The sequence below is a fragment of the Panthera pardus genome, unplaced genomic scaffold (genome assembly GCF_024362965.1).
Source record: "Panthera pardus isolate Hobbes unplaced genomic scaffold, ASM2436296v1 HiC_scaffold_6, whole genome shotgun sequence".
Classification (NCBI taxonomy): domain Eukaryota; kingdom Metazoa; phylum Chordata; class Mammalia; order Carnivora; family Felidae; genus Panthera; species Panthera pardus.
In genome coordinates, this window is record NW_026526991.1 from 73,529,567 (window position 1) to 73,547,268 (window position 17,702).

The 17,702-nt window shown below is 34.7% G+C and overlaps 2 protein-coding genes across 2 annotated transcripts in view; both read right to left on the reverse strand.

Annotated features, from left to right (window-relative positions):
• The window catches only part of MUC19 (mucin 19, oligomeric), a 102,620-nt gene extending 93,696 nt beyond the window's left edge, over positions 1 to 8,924 (reverse strand). The window contains exons 1-6 of the mRNA XM_053895342.1: positions 8,807 to 8,924; positions 8,297 to 8,357; positions 7,974 to 8,071; positions 4,071 to 4,281; positions 3,222 to 3,344; positions 521 to 644 (exon numbers count right to left, since the gene is read on the reverse strand). Of these exons, the coding sequence (XP_053751317.1) occupies positions 521 to 644; positions 3,222 to 3,344; positions 4,071 to 4,281; positions 7,974 to 8,071; positions 8,297 to 8,357; positions 8,807 to 8,917 (728 nt within the window). The 5' untranslated portion in view covers positions 8,918 to 8,924. The remainder of the gene's footprint in view (positions 1 to 520; positions 645 to 3,221; positions 3,345 to 4,070; positions 4,282 to 7,973; positions 8,072 to 8,296; positions 8,358 to 8,806) is intronic.
• A 957-nt stretch (positions 8,925 to 9,881) lies between these two features.
• Positions 9,882 to 17,702, reverse strand: part of LOC128774992 (mucin-19-like) — a 35,211-nt gene continuing 27,390 nt past the window's right edge. Inside the window, exons 4-11 of the mRNA XM_053895343.1 lie at positions 15,842 to 16,024; positions 15,540 to 15,707; positions 14,926 to 15,075; positions 14,710 to 14,832; positions 13,865 to 14,047; positions 13,647 to 13,763; positions 10,742 to 10,801; positions 9,882 to 10,114 (exon numbers count right to left, since the gene is read on the reverse strand). Of these exons, the coding sequence (XP_053751318.1) occupies positions 9,882 to 10,114; positions 10,742 to 10,801; positions 13,647 to 13,763; positions 13,865 to 14,047; positions 14,710 to 14,832; positions 14,926 to 15,075; positions 15,540 to 15,707; positions 15,842 to 16,024 (1,217 nt within the window). The remainder of the gene's footprint in view (positions 10,115 to 10,741; positions 10,802 to 13,646; positions 13,764 to 13,864; positions 14,048 to 14,709; positions 14,833 to 14,925; positions 15,076 to 15,539; positions 15,708 to 15,841; positions 16,025 to 17,702) is intronic.

Consider the following 17,702-nt stretch of genomic DNA (forward strand, 5'->3'; position numbering starts at 1 on the left):
TAATTTTTGGCACATTAAAATTCACTCATTAAATATATCCATAAATATTATAAATATATATAATACATAAATAAAAATATATAAATAAAGATTAAATATGCCTTCACCAATGTAGCCTCATAAATATTATTTGAAAAGTATTGGATAATTTCTGATTATACATTTTATTAAATATTCTTGGCATTTTGCACAATTATTGTTTCCTTGTTGTAACCATACTCATATTATTCTTTGCTCTATATTTGCAACCACTAATTGGCTTACTATTTGAAACACTATTTCAGTTAGTGAAAAGCATTACCTTTTAAAGATACATAGAAAGTGTATACTTTTATTTTAAAAACACACTAAACTTTCCTTAAAAGATAAAAGGCAAATATGAACACAGAAAATACAGTGAGGTTGCATTTTATTTCTGGAAAGTTTAATTTAAGGGTGTACTTAGGAATTATTTCAAATTGATTAAACTATTAGTATTATTTTGCTATTAATAAAATGTGGGCAAAAAGCATGCACATACCACTGAGAACCACAAGGACCATCTCGGACTTCTCCTGACTGATAGATCTTTCCATTTGATTCACAGGGACATTTAGCCTTTAATACACATCTCCCTTTTTCTCCAATATCGTCCAATAGGTAACCTGGAATAAATATATTGTATTAATCTCAGAATTATATAAACATCAGTAAATTCTCAAGCAGTGAATTGTGAAATCACTCTTGAGCTAGTTGGTTTTTTTTAATAAATTTTTTAAGTGTATATTTGTTTTTAAGACAGGGAGAGACAGAGCATGAGTGGAGGAGGGGTGGAGAGAGGGAAACACAGAATCCGAGGCAGGCTCCGGGCTCTGAGCCATCAGCACAGAGCTCAGTGCAAGACTCAGGTCTCAAACCCACAACTGTGGGATTATGATCTGAACCTAAGTCTGACGCTTAACTGACTGAGCCACCCAGGTGCTCCTGAACTAGTTCCTTCAAGTGTAAACATCCACTTGAAATGGTAAGTTCCATTTAAGCAATTACTCCAGTTTGAGAACTGGCAAGAGTATAATTTACTGAGCCATAGAGTATTTCTACTGAGCCCAATATAAGACTAGAGGATGATCTGTGGAGCACCATGGCCCTTAGGTACCATAGACATAGACATACACATTAACTTTGTAAGTCTCTCTCTTGCCCTCTTCTGCAGTTTGCTAGAAGGATGGATTATGAATAGATGATTTCATTAAATATCTAGTTAGAAATAAGACCCACCAGCTTTCTCCTCTAAGGTTTTGATGGTTTCCTGTCTCACATTCAGGTCCTTTATCCATTTTGAGTTTATTTTTGTGAATGGTGTGAGAAAGTGGTCTAGTTTCAACCTTCTGCATGTTGCTGTCCAGTTCCCCCAGCACCATTTGTTAAAGAGACTGTCTTTTTCCATTGGATGTTCTTTCCTGCTTTGTCAAAGATGAGTTGGCCATACGCTTGTGGGTCTAGTTCTGGGGTTTCTATTCTATTCCATTGGTCTATGTGTCTGTTTTTATGCCAATACCATGCTGTCTTGATGATTACAGCTTTGTAGTAGAGGCTAAAGTCTGGGATTGTGATGCCTCCTGCTTTGGTCTTCTTCTTCAAAATTACTTTGGCTATTCGGGGTCTTTTGTGGTTCCATATGAATTTTAGGATTGCTTGTTCTAGTTTCGAGAAGAATGCTGGTACAATTTTGATTGGGATTGCATTGAATGTGTAGATAGCTTTGGGTAGTACTGACATTTTGACAATATTTATTCTTCCAATCCATGAGCAGGGAATGACCTCTCTGACCTCAGCCGTAGCAATCTCTTACTCGACACATCCCCAAAGGCAAGGGAATTAAAAGCAAAAGTGAATTACTGGGACCTTATGAAGATAAAAAGCCTCTGCACAGCAAAGGAAACAACCAACAAAACTAAAAGGCAACCAACGGAATGGGAAAAGATATTTGCAAATGACATATCAGACAAAGGGCTAGTATCCAAAATCTATAAAGAGCTCACCAAACTCCACACCCGAAAAACAAATAACCCAGTGAAGAAATGGGCAGAGAACATGAATAGACACTTCTCTAAAGAAGACATCCGGATGGCCAACAGGCACATGAAAAGATGTTCAATGTCGCTCCTTATCAGGGAAATACAAATCAAAACCACACTCAGATATCACCTCACGCCAGTCAGAGTGGCCAAAATGAACAAATCAGGAGACTATAGATGCTGGAGAGGATGTGGAGAAACGGGAACCCTCTTGCACTGTTGGTGGGAATGCAAATTGGTGCAGCTGCTCTGGAAAGCAGTGTGGAGGTTCCTCAGAAAATTAAAAATAGACCTACCCTATGACCCAGAAATAGCACTGCTAGGAATTTATCCAAGGGATACAGGAGTACTGATGCATAGGGGCACTTGTACCCCAATGTTTATAGCAGCACTCTCAACAATTTAGCTAAACATAGGTTGAAAGTATATTTATATTTGTGTGAAACTCATCTCTATGTTTTATTAATTTTTTGAAAGGAAATCATAGTACTAATCAATATACTTTTGATAACTTTTCCACTTACTATTTTCAAATTATGGAAAGAGCCTAAATGTCCATCAACTGATGAATGGATAAAGAAATTGTGGTTTATATACACAATGGAATACTACGTGGCAATGAGAAAGAATGAAATATGGCCTTTTGTAGCAACGTGGATGGAACTGGAGAGTGTGATGCTAAGTGAAATAAGCCATACAGAGAAAGACAGATACCATATGTGTTCACTCTTATGTGGATCCTGAGAAACGTAACAGAAACCCATGGGGGAGGGGAAGGAAAAAAAAAAAAAAAGAGGTTAGAGTGGGAGAGAGCCAAAGCATAAGAGACTGTTAAAAACTGAGAACAAACTCAGGGTTGATGGGGGGTGGGAGGGAGGGGAGGGTGGGTGATGGGTATTGAGGAGGGCACCTTTTGGGATGAGCACTGGGTGTTGTATGGAAACCAATTTGACAGTAAATTTCATATATTAAATAAATAAATAAATAAATAAATAAATAAATAAATAAAAATTTTAAATAAATAAATAAATAAATAAATAAATAAATAAATAAATAAAACTTTGTATTATTAAAAAAAAAAAGAAAAGAAAAGAAATAAGACCCACCATACTAGAAGCACTGTTTTCAGTTTTTCAGTGTAAATACTCTCATAGGGTGTATTACCTTCTGGGCAGGTGCAGCCACTCACACATTCACTGTCTTGAAAAGGAGCCACATTAGAACAAGTTGCAGGGTTTGAGGGACCACATTCTTTGTAGATATGTTTTTCTGGGCATCTAGGTTTTTCTAGAGAAATACAGATATAGGTATACATGGAAATTAGAGGGAAATGAATGTGATAAATAGATAATACTTTAATGGAGATCTTTTCAAATGAGCTTCTTTGAGTCTAATGTTCAAGATATGAGTCAGTCTTTAAAAATATTCAGCACAACTAAATTGTGCCAATTTTTCATGCATTATTTTTATGATACAATATTTAATCTGGAGAAAAATTAAAAAAGCAAAGACAAAAATTAGGAGGAAATTTACTTATATATATCATTGCATCTTACTTTGGAATTGATATTCTACTCATATTTTAACTTCTAAGGATTTAGCTAAACATAGGTTGAAAGTATATTTATATTTGTGTGAAACTCATCTCTATGTTTTATTAATTTTTTGAAAGGAAATCATAGTACTAATCAATATACTTTTGATAACTTTTCCACTTACTATTTTCAATTTTTACATTATTTCTCATTTTTCCCAGTAACTTTTACTAATTGTAAAGACTATAAATTTCCTAACTGAGATCTTAACACAAAGCAGTGCAACTTACGGCAAGTCACTTCACCAATACAGGTCTCAGTTTCCTCACAAGTACCTGTGAGAGATAGGACTCTAACATCTCTAAGATCCCTTTCAGGGCTTACAGTCATTTGAAAAGATTACTTTGAAATATAGCTCAATTTTAAAGTGCTATAGACACTTTCTGGCTTGGAATCTGCAATACAATTTAAAACCTACCGCAAACCACATCAGAATCATCTCGCCAGGATACGTAGGGGCCGGGACCATCTGAGGCACAGAGGCGGGACAATTCTGTGTAAGTGTCACACGTAGAATTTTTGTCTCTATTTTGGCAGTACTCATCAATGCAGATCATTCTGTAGTCATTGGATAAAGTGGTGACCTTTCTACATTTCTCAAAGTAAGTTCCAATAATTTTGTCACAGTGCTACAAAATAAAGCATGAAGTTTTATTGAAACATTAAAAAATGGACAATCAAATAAACATTTAGGAAAAGATAAATTCAGGTATGTTTGATTCTGCATGATAACCTGTAGCTTTGGCAGGAAGAGTTGTTGACTGCTGGTTGAAATGGAGAGTATTTAAAGTATTATACTCGGTACAGTGACTCCTAAAAGAACACTTCACTTCTGGCATTTTGGATTGTTGTACAACAGCTTCAAAAATTGTTGTACCTATACTCAACCAGAACTTCTCTAAAGGTGACATGAAGTTTACAACTTGAGAAAACAGAAGGGTGAGAAAAAATAAAGATTGTTGACGCCAGAGAGTGGGATGGTAAATGACTGACACCACAATAGACAGAAGAGACATTGGCCCTTTATCTATTAATCTTCTTATATTTGATGAGCAACCATGGCAGTAAAATAGAGTGAATGTGTGCTTTCTTAGTGGGGGCCATGTGAGTTGGCTCCAGAGACAACATATTTGTTCTCATGTTGGTTAAGAAAGTAAACACATATATTATTGAACCCAAAAATATTTAAATGTCTACATTTTTTAACTACCACATAGCTGTTTTCTATCTTAACATGTTTGTAACAGAGAAATATAAAAACCACTGTTAAGCAAATGTATAATTTGTACCAATTAAGCCTAAGACAACTGATAACATTCTCCAGGTTAGGTATAAGATTAAGTGAAATAAAATCTTCAAGGATTGATTTTCATTTATTATTTTTGTATAGTTTTATCACTAAATTACAGGTTCCTTTAGAGTAAAAAATAGAACTTTGTATCCTCTTGACTTACCACAATATCTTGCATGTAGCAGGTCTTTAATAAATATGCATTAGCTTTGTAATGTGTATTTATTTTGAGAGACATAGAGACAGCATGAGTGGGGAAGGGGCAGAGAGAAGGAAAGTGAGAATCCCAAGCAGGCTCTGCACTGTCAGCACAGGGCCCAATGCACAGCTCAATCTCATGAACCATGAGATCATGACCTGAGCTAAAACCAAGCATTAGAGGCTTAACCGAATGAGCCACCCAGGAGCCCCTGCATTAGCTTTAATATAAATTTATATAATCACTGAACTGACATTTTTGAGCAACCAGGAATAAGTTCTCATACATTGTGCAACTACCACAACAGATAAAACATAAGTCTTGTCCCATCATAGAATGCATAATCTTACAGGGAACATAAAAACATGGGAAATTTTTGTGGATGGTATCTTATCATAAGTAGTAAGGAGTAGCATAGGGTAACAGAGGAAAAAGAGAAGGCAATTCTAACTGAAAACCAAAGAGGGTTTCACAAGAAAGACAGCAGATGATACAGAATGTCATGGCTTAATTTGCTTTGCTAGAAGGTAACAAGATGGTTAGAAATGCAACATCCATTGTCGAGAAAAAAAAAGTCTCTTCTATCCATTCTATCCATACATCTTGATCTGGAAAATTTTGTTCTAGATTGAAACAGGAATATGTGAACATTTATTCTATCCATCTTCTATCCATTCTATCCATACATCTTGATCTGGAAAATTTTGTTCTAGATTGAAACAGGAATATGTGAACATTTATTCAGTCATAAAATAAATGCAACCTATCCTAAAGGACCTGAATGTGAGACAGGAAACCATCAAAACCCTAGAGGAGAAAGCAGGAAAAGACCTCTCTGACCTCAGCCGTAGCAATCTCTTACTTGACACATCCCCAAAGGCAAGGGAATTAAAAGCAAAAATGAACTACTGGGACCTTATCAAGATAAAAATCTTCTGCACAGCAAAGGAAACAACCAACAAAACTAAAAGGCAACCAATGGAATGGGAAAAGATATTTGCAAATGACATATCGGACAAAGGGCTAGTATCCAAAATCTATAAAGAGCTCACCAAACTCCACACCCGAAAAACAAATAACCCAGTGAAGAAATGGGCAGAGAACATAAATAGACACTTGTCTAAAGAAGACATCCGGATGGCCAACAGGCACATGAAAAGATGCTCAACGTCGCTCCTCATCAGGGAAATACAAATCAAAACCACACTCAGATAACACCTCACGCCAGTCAGAGTGGCCAAAATGAACAAATCAGGAGACTATAGATGCTGGAGAGGAGGTGGAGAAATGGGAACCCTCTTGCACTGTTGGTGGGGATGTAAATTGGTGCAGCCACTCTGGAAAGCAGTGTGGAGGTTCCTTAAAAAATTAAAAATAGACCTACCCTATGACCCAGCAATAGCACTGCTAGGAATTTACCCAAGGGATACAGGAGTACTGATGCATAGGGGCACTTGTACCCCAATGTTTATAGCAGCACTCTCAACAATAGCCAAATTATGGAAAGAGCCTAAATGTCCATCAACTGATGAATGGATAAAGAAATTGTGGTTTATATACACAATGGAATACTACGTGGCAATGAGAAAGAATGAAATATGGCCTTTTGTAGCAACGTGGATGGAACTGGAGAGTGTGATGCTAAGTGAAATAAGCCATACAGAGAAAGACAGATACCATATGTTTTCACTCTTATGTAGATCCTGAGAAACTTAACAGAAACCCATGGAGGAGGGGAAGGAAAAAAAAAAAAAAAAAGAGGTTATAGTGGGAGAGAGCCAAAGCATAAGAGACTCTTAAAAACTGAGAACAAACTGAGGGTTGATGGGGGGTGGGAGATGAGTATTGAGGAGGGCACCTTTTGGGATGAGCACTGGGTGTTGTATGGAAACCAATTTGACAATAAACTTCATATATTGAAAAAAAAACAAAAAACAAAAATAAACATTAAAAAATTAAAAAAATAAATGAAAGGTAATAAATGAATACTACAAAGAAGAAAATATTAAAAAATAATGCAACCTATCCTAAACAACGATAACACAACAACAACAGGGGACACCCGGGTTGCTCTGCCATTTAAATGTCTGACTCTTGATTTCAGCTCAGGTCACGATCTCGCATTTGTGAAATGGAGTCCTATGTCCTCTAGCTTCACACTGAGTGTGGAGCCTACTTAAGATTCTCTCTCCCTCTCCTTCTGTCCGCCCCCTCACATACGTGCACACATGTGTGCACATGTGCTCTCTCAATAAATAGATGATAGATAGATAGATAGATAGACAGACAGACGGATGCAACCTATCAAATTCAATGTGACAGAACTACAAAAGTGCAGAAAATTCAGAGAGGGCTATTTTCAAGTATTGTAGTCAAAATAATTACATATAACTCTTTCAAAAAGAAAGCAAAGTATACAAAGTATGACAATTCAGATTGGCTATCTGGGGCAAAAGTAAGGGAGAACAGAAAGTAGTTTTTAGGGACACAGGACATGGATTTCCACAGCATAAGAGCCCATCAATATCCATCAGCAGACTTAATGGAGAGGTGAAGCATGTCAGTTTACAGACAAACTAAAACTCTGTGCAAAAAAATCAGAATTTTACACTAATATATAGTAAATATCATAATGTTTTAGGAAAAAACTTATTTTAGCATCTACAGCTAAACTAAAGCTGAGAAATAGACTATAAGGACATTAGAGAAAAAGTAGTTGCACAATTCCAAGAATAAGGCATGAATGCTTAGAAGAGGATGTTGGGTATCTAAATTGAAACAAAGGGAAATAGTGCTGAAATTTGCTGCTAGGTGAAATATAAATCTCTTACCTGCACGCCATCTTCACAAACATCATAGCTTTTACTAACAGCTTTGGGACAATCACCAGGAATTTTACTATTGGCAATGTGTTCATTGATATCATCTCCTGAAAATGAAAACAAGGCTTAGTTCAAGAGATTCATTATGTACATATACATTATTTTCAAGCTAAATATAGCTAAGTTGACAACATAAATTTTGTTTTATTTTAATGATTTCTTATTCTTTATACAAATGCAAATTTCTGTTAGATTTATCCAAATGTGAGTAATTATTTTCTAATTTTCTTTCAGGAAGCAATTTTCTTAGACCTAATGCATTGAAATCTTACCTGGAGTGCTGTTGAAGTTACCACAGAGACCACAAGTTGGATATTTCTTGTGAAGAGTAAGCTTTTAAAAAAAATTACATGTACATGTTTATAAAATATTGAAAATACCTCAAAATGTAATTTAACCAAACCAAAGGACAGTGTCTATTCATTTTCAATTCTATCTAAGCTGGTACTTACGAAGTACTATAGGACGTTTTTTAAATGACCAGGATCTAGAAGTTGGAAATTTCCTGACTCCATCTCTTACTAACTATGTGTCTTTGGGTAGATAATTTAACTTTTATTAGCCTGAATTTCCTGAGTTCTATCACCTATAAAATAAGATTAATAACAGTATGTACTTCAATGTATTTTAAATATTAAATAAGATAATGCTTAGCACGTGAATAATATATAGAGATTTCTCAGTAAACGTTAGCTCTTATTTTCCTTATAATGTATTCTTTTCGTAACTGAAAGCAAAGAACAAAAGGCCCAAGAATGTAAGAAAATCAGAGACAGACTTACTGAGAGTTTGTTATTTTTGTCCCACATTAAAGACATGATTCCTCTGCGGCTATTCAGGACATTATGTTCTCCATATTTTTTAATGTGTATCAATTTATTGTTATATGGCATCTGTACACTGGAAAGTTTAAAGCACAAGTACACATAAGGGTAAGAATAGTATATGTTTTTCTAATAATTCATGTTCTATATTTAGTATCTCAAATATAATACTGGCTAGTAAATATTGCAGCTTTGTTTTTCCTACCATTTCAGAAGAGACACAATGGCTTTGTTTTTCCAATTTTTGAAAGACTTTTAAAGAACAATGAATAAATCTTTGGGGCTTTGGAGAAATTAAAAAGAAGAAACTGGTGCAGTGTAAGGAATAAATGATCAAATAATTTGAAATGTTCACAAGGAGAATATCATGTCTCAACTTCTTATCCTGAAAACTATTCAAATATTACACCCTTCCAAATATGAATTGCTACTTCTAAAAACAATGACCTAAATTTAATCTATTGAAAAATCTCATATTTTTAACAACAAACATACAAATGAAAATTGAAATACTCTATTAACAGATGTGTTGAATATGCATGTTGTTCCAAATCTAAGTACTCAAAATAGTGAAACAACAAAACTAGTTGTTTGTCCCCACCATGTTATAGGAATAAATATAGTATCTTACAATTCTACATATAACAAAATCTTCTGTCAGACTCCTGTCCAATAGTTTAATATAATGAATGTGAGCACCAAAATAGGAAAAGAGTATCGTCTTTTCCTAGTCAATCTTTTCTCTTTTTGCTCAGGTTACTGTAAATCTTTTTAATGTTCATTTACTTTTGAGAGAGATAGAGAGACCAAGCGTGAGCAGGGGTAGTGCAGAGAGAGAGACATAGCATCGGAAGCAGGCTCCAGGCTCTGAGCTGTCAGCACAGAGCCTGATGCAGGGCTTGAACCTCGGAACCAGGAGATCATGACCTGAGCTGAAGTCAGATGCCTAGCCACCTGAGCCACCCAGGCACCCCTCTTTTTGCTCAGGATAGTTTAAGTCATTCTATAGTATTTTTCCATAACACTGTGGCATTTACCTTTCTTCATTAACTAGGATGATATCACCAAAAATAGAGACGTCATTAGTGTCGATTTTAACTATTATTTTTTCAATATCACTATTATTGTTTCTTTTGATCTCAATATTGAAATCTTCTCCGGATTCCACGCAATGACGGCAGAAGGTGTATGCGCATGACGAGTCAAAGGAAAAGATGCGGCCATTGAAAGCTTTATATGCTCCTTTGCCCCAAGTAGAAGCTTCGCCTACAAAATATTTAGAGTAGAATATTCATGGTTCTGTGTTTTTTTTAAGTGTTTGTGTACCAAGATAAAACATTACTGAAAGTTTCTGTTCTTCCCAGCCACTACCTTAAATAAGTACTTTTCTTTCTCACACAGAGCAAAAACACACTAAAAGTAGTGCCTGAATCCTTGGGAATACACAAAGGTTGCTGTTCTGTCTCAAACAAAACATGAATAAAAATATCTTGTTTCCTATGGGAAAGGGAAATTGTCTCTACTGTGGGGAGGTATATATGATCGGAGTTGTGGTCTGTTTGCCTGTTTATTTTGCTTTTTGTAGAAATAGTCTTTCTAATGTTACACGAGTTGGTTACCATATATCAATTAAGTATAAAGAATATTGTTTTTCTATGTACATGTATATGTGCATATGTATGTATGTTATATACGTTCATGTATATGTGTTATGTGCATATGTGTATATATGTATCTTTGAGGAAAATAGTATGAATGTGAGTCATTCAGACATAAAATGATAAAATGGATAGGTGACCGGCAAATGTTTACAACTAGTTTCAAAATATTGGTTAGGTACTGGCTGGCTTGGACATAAAAATATGGGTAGAAATCAAAGTCCTTTTTACTTACCAATAATTGTATTTGTTTCTGAGTATTTCGGAGTTGCTTCTGGAATATGGGATCCTTTTTCTATTTAACATAATGCATAGATTATTTAAACTTAAAAACATTACATTGATTCTAAATATACAGAATATTTGGGTTTCTACGTAGGAATTTAGAAGCTGATATTGAAGGCCATCAGTGGGTTTCTTTATCCTGATCATACAATTTGATTTTGTGAGAACTGTGATTTGCCACAGTCATGTACATGATGATCTCTGAATTGTACCATATTTTTGGTACAATTAGCCATAGTATTTTCAGAAATCATTATGAGCTTATTCATTCTGAGTCATGTACAATTACTAACATATGCTGTATCCCTTACAGAACTATATTTTCAACTTCATAAACAGAACTTTGCTAGCATACTTTCATTGGGAGTCACTAGCTAAACATGCCCAAGGTAGATTTTACTAAATCAGTCTACTGTGTAATACTAATAATTCAATTATCTATATATGAAGAGAACTTCATTCTACTGATCAAAGGGGAAAATTCATATACCTTGAAACCTTCCCCTGATTATTTTTAATGCATTGACCCTTGTATGTAACCAAGTAAACTTATATGAAATCTTAGAGCAGTTAAGCAAGCAGAATAGAAAAGCAACAACAACACAAATGAATATTTTGATAGAACTATAAAATATTTTTCACGTGTTATTTATTGTGTATCTTGAGGCCACTTGCCTTTACTACAGTTGTCTTTTCTTAGGTAATATAATATAATATAACATAATATCTTTATAAATTATTTTTAAAGCCATTTAAAAATAGTGTATCTAAAATGACAAAGGAGAAGTTGTATTATGCTTTATTTAGGTTCCCTTAAAGTATAATTTAATCTACCTTATTAATGAAATTATTTAAAATATGCAGTCGGTGATCTAAACTTTAGTACTCAAAGAGAAGCATTTAGAAGCTCAATTCAACATGGAAAATACATAATAATATCATGTCCTAGTAAATCAATAATCCACAGAACACTTAAATTTCAGAATTATGTATATATGTATAAACACACAGATACATACACATACATCATATATATGCATTGTTAAGCACTGGAAGTCATAAGTCAAACTACCTGGTGTAGTGAGTGGTGCAGAGGTACTGTGGTCGGCTGGGCTTGTGACACCTATTTTAATACGAAATAGTTAGTCTGTATATACACACTACTTGGTAAAATATGAAAAAAAAATGTTTTTAAAATCTAATGGATAAACCATGGATCCAAGTTCAGCAATACTAATGCTAGCAGATTTAGAACAATGTGAAGCTGTATATGTATATATATATATGTACATATATATGTATATGTATATATATATGTGTATATATATATATATATACACACATATATATATAATCAATTTAACAACCTGTGGGAGTAACAAAATTAAATGTCTTGCCACCAAATGAAATGATCAAATTAACTTACTCCAGATCAATTGTCTTAAAATGTGTTTAGGAAAAGAGAAAGGTTTGCATAAACAGGGTCCAGGGTCTCCTATCCCAGTTTCAGTCACACTCCCACTTTGAATTGCTTTACATTTGGAAAATCTAGCTACCATTTTAAGATGTCAACTGAACAAAGGATTCTGCACTCACAGAAACTGGAAGTCTGAAAACAACTGATCTAGTTGAACTGAGAGTTCATCTCAACATGTCTAATGTTAAGACAATAATGCCAACAGATCCAGAACTTGCCACTTCAAAGCCACTAGATTTACTGCTATTAGATACACTACCGGAAAGAACACTAATTAAAACAAGTCTGTCTCATTTGAAAAACATGAAAGCAGTCAAAAGTTGGTATCCAAACAGCAGAGAAGTCTCAGATTGGTAACCACTCCACAATAGAAAGAGGAGAGACAACTATTTCTTAATACATTTTTCAGGAACACATCCTAAACTGGAATACCTGAGCTAATGGCAGCAGATCTAGGGGTTAAAAATTCAGTGTCTCTTAAACCATTTTACTAACTGGTTTTAAACAAGGCCAATGGCAATAAATAATCAGTGATCTCAAATTTCTCAGTTCCACTGAAGTGTTGACCTCAAAACTGATGTCCAAAGATTAAGAACAATCCAAAAGTGAATTATTATTTCTTTATTACCAAGCCTTTTCTGAACAGATTCATTGATAGTCAATCCTGACTGAGGTCAGCCATTACTACACTAAGTATATCTCTTGCTAACTAGACTTTACCTTTTAAGAACATATCAATCCCAAAGTTGATTTCTAAGTATGAATCCTGAATATCTTTCAGATCACTTAAGTCATTAGAAGTGAATCTACTGCCCACAGTTCTGAGATCACTTAGTCTAGTGGCACCCAAGACTTTCCAATAGAAGAATCAAAATAGTCCGCATATCACAATAAATACTACCACAAATTCTTAGACTGTTCACTCTAATGCTTCCATTAAGAAGAAATATTAAATTTTGAGATTTTCAAAAAGGATGGAATTTGTTTAGTCTTATCAGAAATAAACTTGCAAAATAATTTAAAGTCCAGATCCAGAGCACAAAGATCAAACCCAACAAATCACCTCTTCACATATGTGACTCCAAATCAATTTTGCATAAAGGCAACAAAAACAACTCCACATAAATATAATCATAGCCACAAAATTCATTCCACGCTCTACAAAAAATATTAAATGATTTTTTTCCTGATCACGTCTAAATACAGTTTATCATTTCAGGATTTTGTCTTGCTTTTTATATCATTATTGATGTTTATGATTTTCATTGTTATTTTATAACATATGTTAGAATCCTGACCCTCTAAATGCCAGACATAAATCCCAATTCTCGGCCATGGGAACCAGACCCAATAACATCCTTTCCAGTATCACAGGTACCTGTGCCACTAACGCCAGTTTCACCAAATTCATTTGGTCCAGAAGTACCAACACCAAGTCCAGCTGCACCTTTCCTTCCTCCACCACTTCCAGAACCAGAAGACCAAGTATTTTCTCCTAATGGAAAATCAATTAATTGATTAAAAGTGTGATTAAAAGAAATGAAGAAGGAAGAAACTAATTTGTATTTCTTGGGAACAGAGTCCAGGTGAAGATACCTGTGCCACTGACATCAGATCCAGGACTCAAGTATCCAGCCCCCACGATTCCACTGCCACTCTCTCCATTCCTACCAATTCCACTGATTCCAAATCCCTGCTGATCAGATGACCCCAAATTGAATCCTGAGTCTTCAGAGATACCACCAGAATATTCATCCCCATTTCTTGCATTTGAGTCACCTGCTGAATACAAAATGATGGTCATGAGAATTATTTTTTATGCATACCATGATTCAGAATTTTTCTCTGCACAGAAATTAACCATAAATACCTAGAGCCCTGGAACTATAGCCTCCAGTACCTCCTACTCTATTTCCATCCAAGTCTGTACCACCATGGCCATTGGATTTGAACCAGAATCTCCAAAACGAAATTGAGTTTCACCTTTCCTTTCTCCATTTTCAAAATTAGACAACCAAGTCCTTCCCTCTATTGGAAAATTCTTAGTGTTACTTTTAAAAATGATCAAAAAATTGAAACCCATTTCAGTTTCCCCAAGAGTCCAGGTTAGGAGAATGCCCAAGTTGTGGGCATTGGACCTGAGATTCAAGGATCCAGACAAAACACACATGGTACTGCTCATTCTGTCAATCCCCTGCCTCCAAATTCCTTTTTACCAAATACCCACATACCAAATCCTGAATATTCAAACTTTTCACCAGCATGCTCACCACCACTTCTTGCACTGGTACTTCTACCAGAATATTAAAAGTTTGTCAACAGGATATATTTAATAATTATAAATTATTAAATTCATTAATTATAAATTTTATAATTGAGAAATTTTTAAGCAAAAAATTAACTGTCAACATTCATACCACTAAAATTAGATTCTCTGGTACCTTTTATTACATTTTCACTAAGGCCAATGTCATCAAATCGATTTGAACCAGAATCTCCAAAATCAAATTTAGCTTCACGTTTCCTTTCTCCATGTTTCAAATCAAAGGATGAGGACTTTTCCACTAACAGAGAAATAAAAATGTTATAAAATAATAGATGAAAGGCTGAAATCAATTTAGATTTCACCTGAGCAGAGTCCAAGATTATTAGACTACCTGAGCCACTGACATCAGATTCCCTGCTGCTCTTACTCCAGTCAGATCCTCTGCTTCCAAATCCCTTTTGACCAAGCTTCTCAAAACCATATCTCAAATTTTCTGATATGCCATCAAAAAGACTATCTCTAATTCTTGCACTGATGCCACCTGCAGAATGTAAAATGATTGTTGTCAGAACATTTTCCAATAAATTTTATGATTCAAATATTGTTTATGCACAGAAATTAAACATCAACACCTAAAACATGGAACTAGATTCATCATTATATTTTATCCCATTTTCACTAAGGCCAATGTCACCACAGCAATTTGAACCAGAATCTCAAAAACCAAAATCAGTTCCAAATATCTTTCCCTCAAGTCCAAAATCAAAATACCCAGGCCTTCCCACTAATAGAAAATTCAAAATAATATCAAAATAAAAGAATGACTGTTTGAAATCCAATTGGATTTCTCAGGAACAGAGACTGAGTGGAATACTTGAGCTATCAGCATCTTAAACCAGCATCTTAAACCAGTATCACCTCCAGAATATAAAATGACATCACAGAGTACATTGAAAACGTTTCATGATTTAGAAATTTTTATGCATAAAAATGAGATATCAATACCTAGATCATTGGAAATGGGTCCTCCAGAACTACCCACTTGATTTCCTTCAATTTTTATTTTGCTATTAATGCCACTGCCACCAAATGAACTCGAACCAGAAGCTCCAAAACCAAATGCATTATCGCCCTTCCTTTTTCCAAGTTCCCAACCAAAAGACCCGGTTCCAACTGACAGAAAAATTAAAATGTTATTAAAAATTAATTTTACTTAGTTAGTTGATTGTTAAATATTTAAAAAGTGTATTTTTAAACAAGTAGTTAATTAATTTTAAATTTTCTGGAATGAGTCTTAGTTGGAATACCTGGGCTACGGGCATCAAATCCAAAACCTATTGATTCACCCCCAGCAGATCGTCTGTTGCTCATTTCACTCCAGTCAGCTCTACCAATGTCCAATCCCTTTTGATCAGATGTCCCCAAACCAAATCCCAAATTCCCAGAGACACTGCTACTAAATCCATCCCTATGTCTTGTGTTGGTGTTATCTGCTGAAATGAAAAAAAAAAAAAAAAAAAAAAAAAAAAGATTGTTACCAGGTAATAATTAAATACAACTTATGACTCTACTTTTTATGCACAAAACCTAAATAGTAATACTTAGATCACTGGAACTTGATTTTCCAGTTCCCTATTCATTTTTATGAATGTTCCCTATTTCATTTTTTTAGCAAAGTCTTTTTGTTCAAAACCACTGACACCCACTCCACATGAGCCAGAATTACCAAGACCACATACAAATTCACCCTTCTTTCCACCACCAAGACCAAAATCAAAAGGCAAGTGTAAAACTCAACAGTTGTCAAGAGCAAAACCAAAGGATGTAAATTATTTGTATTTTTTTCTTAAAAGTCTGGATCAGAATTCCTGAGCACTGATATAAGAGCCAAAACCCATGGATTTACCAACAAGCTCCTTTCTATTCTTCCGTTTTCCACCAATTACCACATCTTTTAAGACAAATTTCTCTGACACAAAAATAGCTAGATTTAATGTACTTTATTGGCCCTAACTTCTTCCACCAACTGTAATCTCCAAAATATAAAATGCTACTTATTCACACTTTTGTAATTTTTTTTTCTGGCATTCTTTTTCAAGAAACTAGTTAAAATAGGAGTGTTGAAACTTCAGAAGTTAGCATCACAAAAGTACAGAAACATGTGACCAAAATTTTTCTGTTCCTTATGACAAAACTTGGGAACAAGAGAGCTTAAGTGGCTTTCCCAAAGTCCACAGAAGGTTAGCAGGAAAGATTGGGGATAGAAACTGGATCTCTCCCTACCAGATCCAAGCCCCTTCATAAGAGCATTAAATCTAATTGTCTTTTCATTAAAATGTTTAAGTTGCTGATTTCTGTTAAAGATAATACAGATCCTTTAAGAATCAAACAGAATTTAAAAATCATTTCCATGAGTTCCTCTAATATTAAAATCTGTATTGGTCAAAAGAAACACCCTGCTTTGCTAATTGACTTTTTCTGTCAAAAGCAGAAACTAAGAAACAACTTAGAATACCTGTTTCACTGGGAGCAGAATTAGAGTCAGCTAATCCACTTACTGCATTCACATCAAATCCACTTTGGCCAGATGGACCCCTACCAATGTCATTTTGATTTGAAGCAGTGCCACCAAATTCAATACCACCAGAGATACCACTGGCAAAACCACTTGCTGAACGGGTTTTCTCTACCACACAAAAATACAATCATTATCAGAGAAAAGTTGCATTCATTCATAATGTACAACAAATTAATCTATATACATTACTTGAACTAGGCCTTCATTATAGGTTCAAAAAAATCCCTCCCCTCTATACAACTTTCCATATTATAATTCCACAAAGTGTAATCAGGGGTATGCGTGACAACCAATTTACCATGAGGTTTGAGAATTCCATAAGAAAACTGAAGCATTGAGGCCATTTAAGAAAATCTCACTGTGTTCTGTAGAACATGAGCAAACAATTAACACCTCGGTATTGTAAACAAGAGCAAATATATCTGCATTAACTTATAGGTCATACTGAATTTGTCAGTCCCAAGACAGGTGACTGGACAGACAGGAAACTTTTACCCTTCCTGAAATATTTCAACTGCACCCTTGCACCCAAAGCTGTTTCTCCCTTTTCAATTATCATCACTCGGACTCAAATTTCAGTATAAATATTG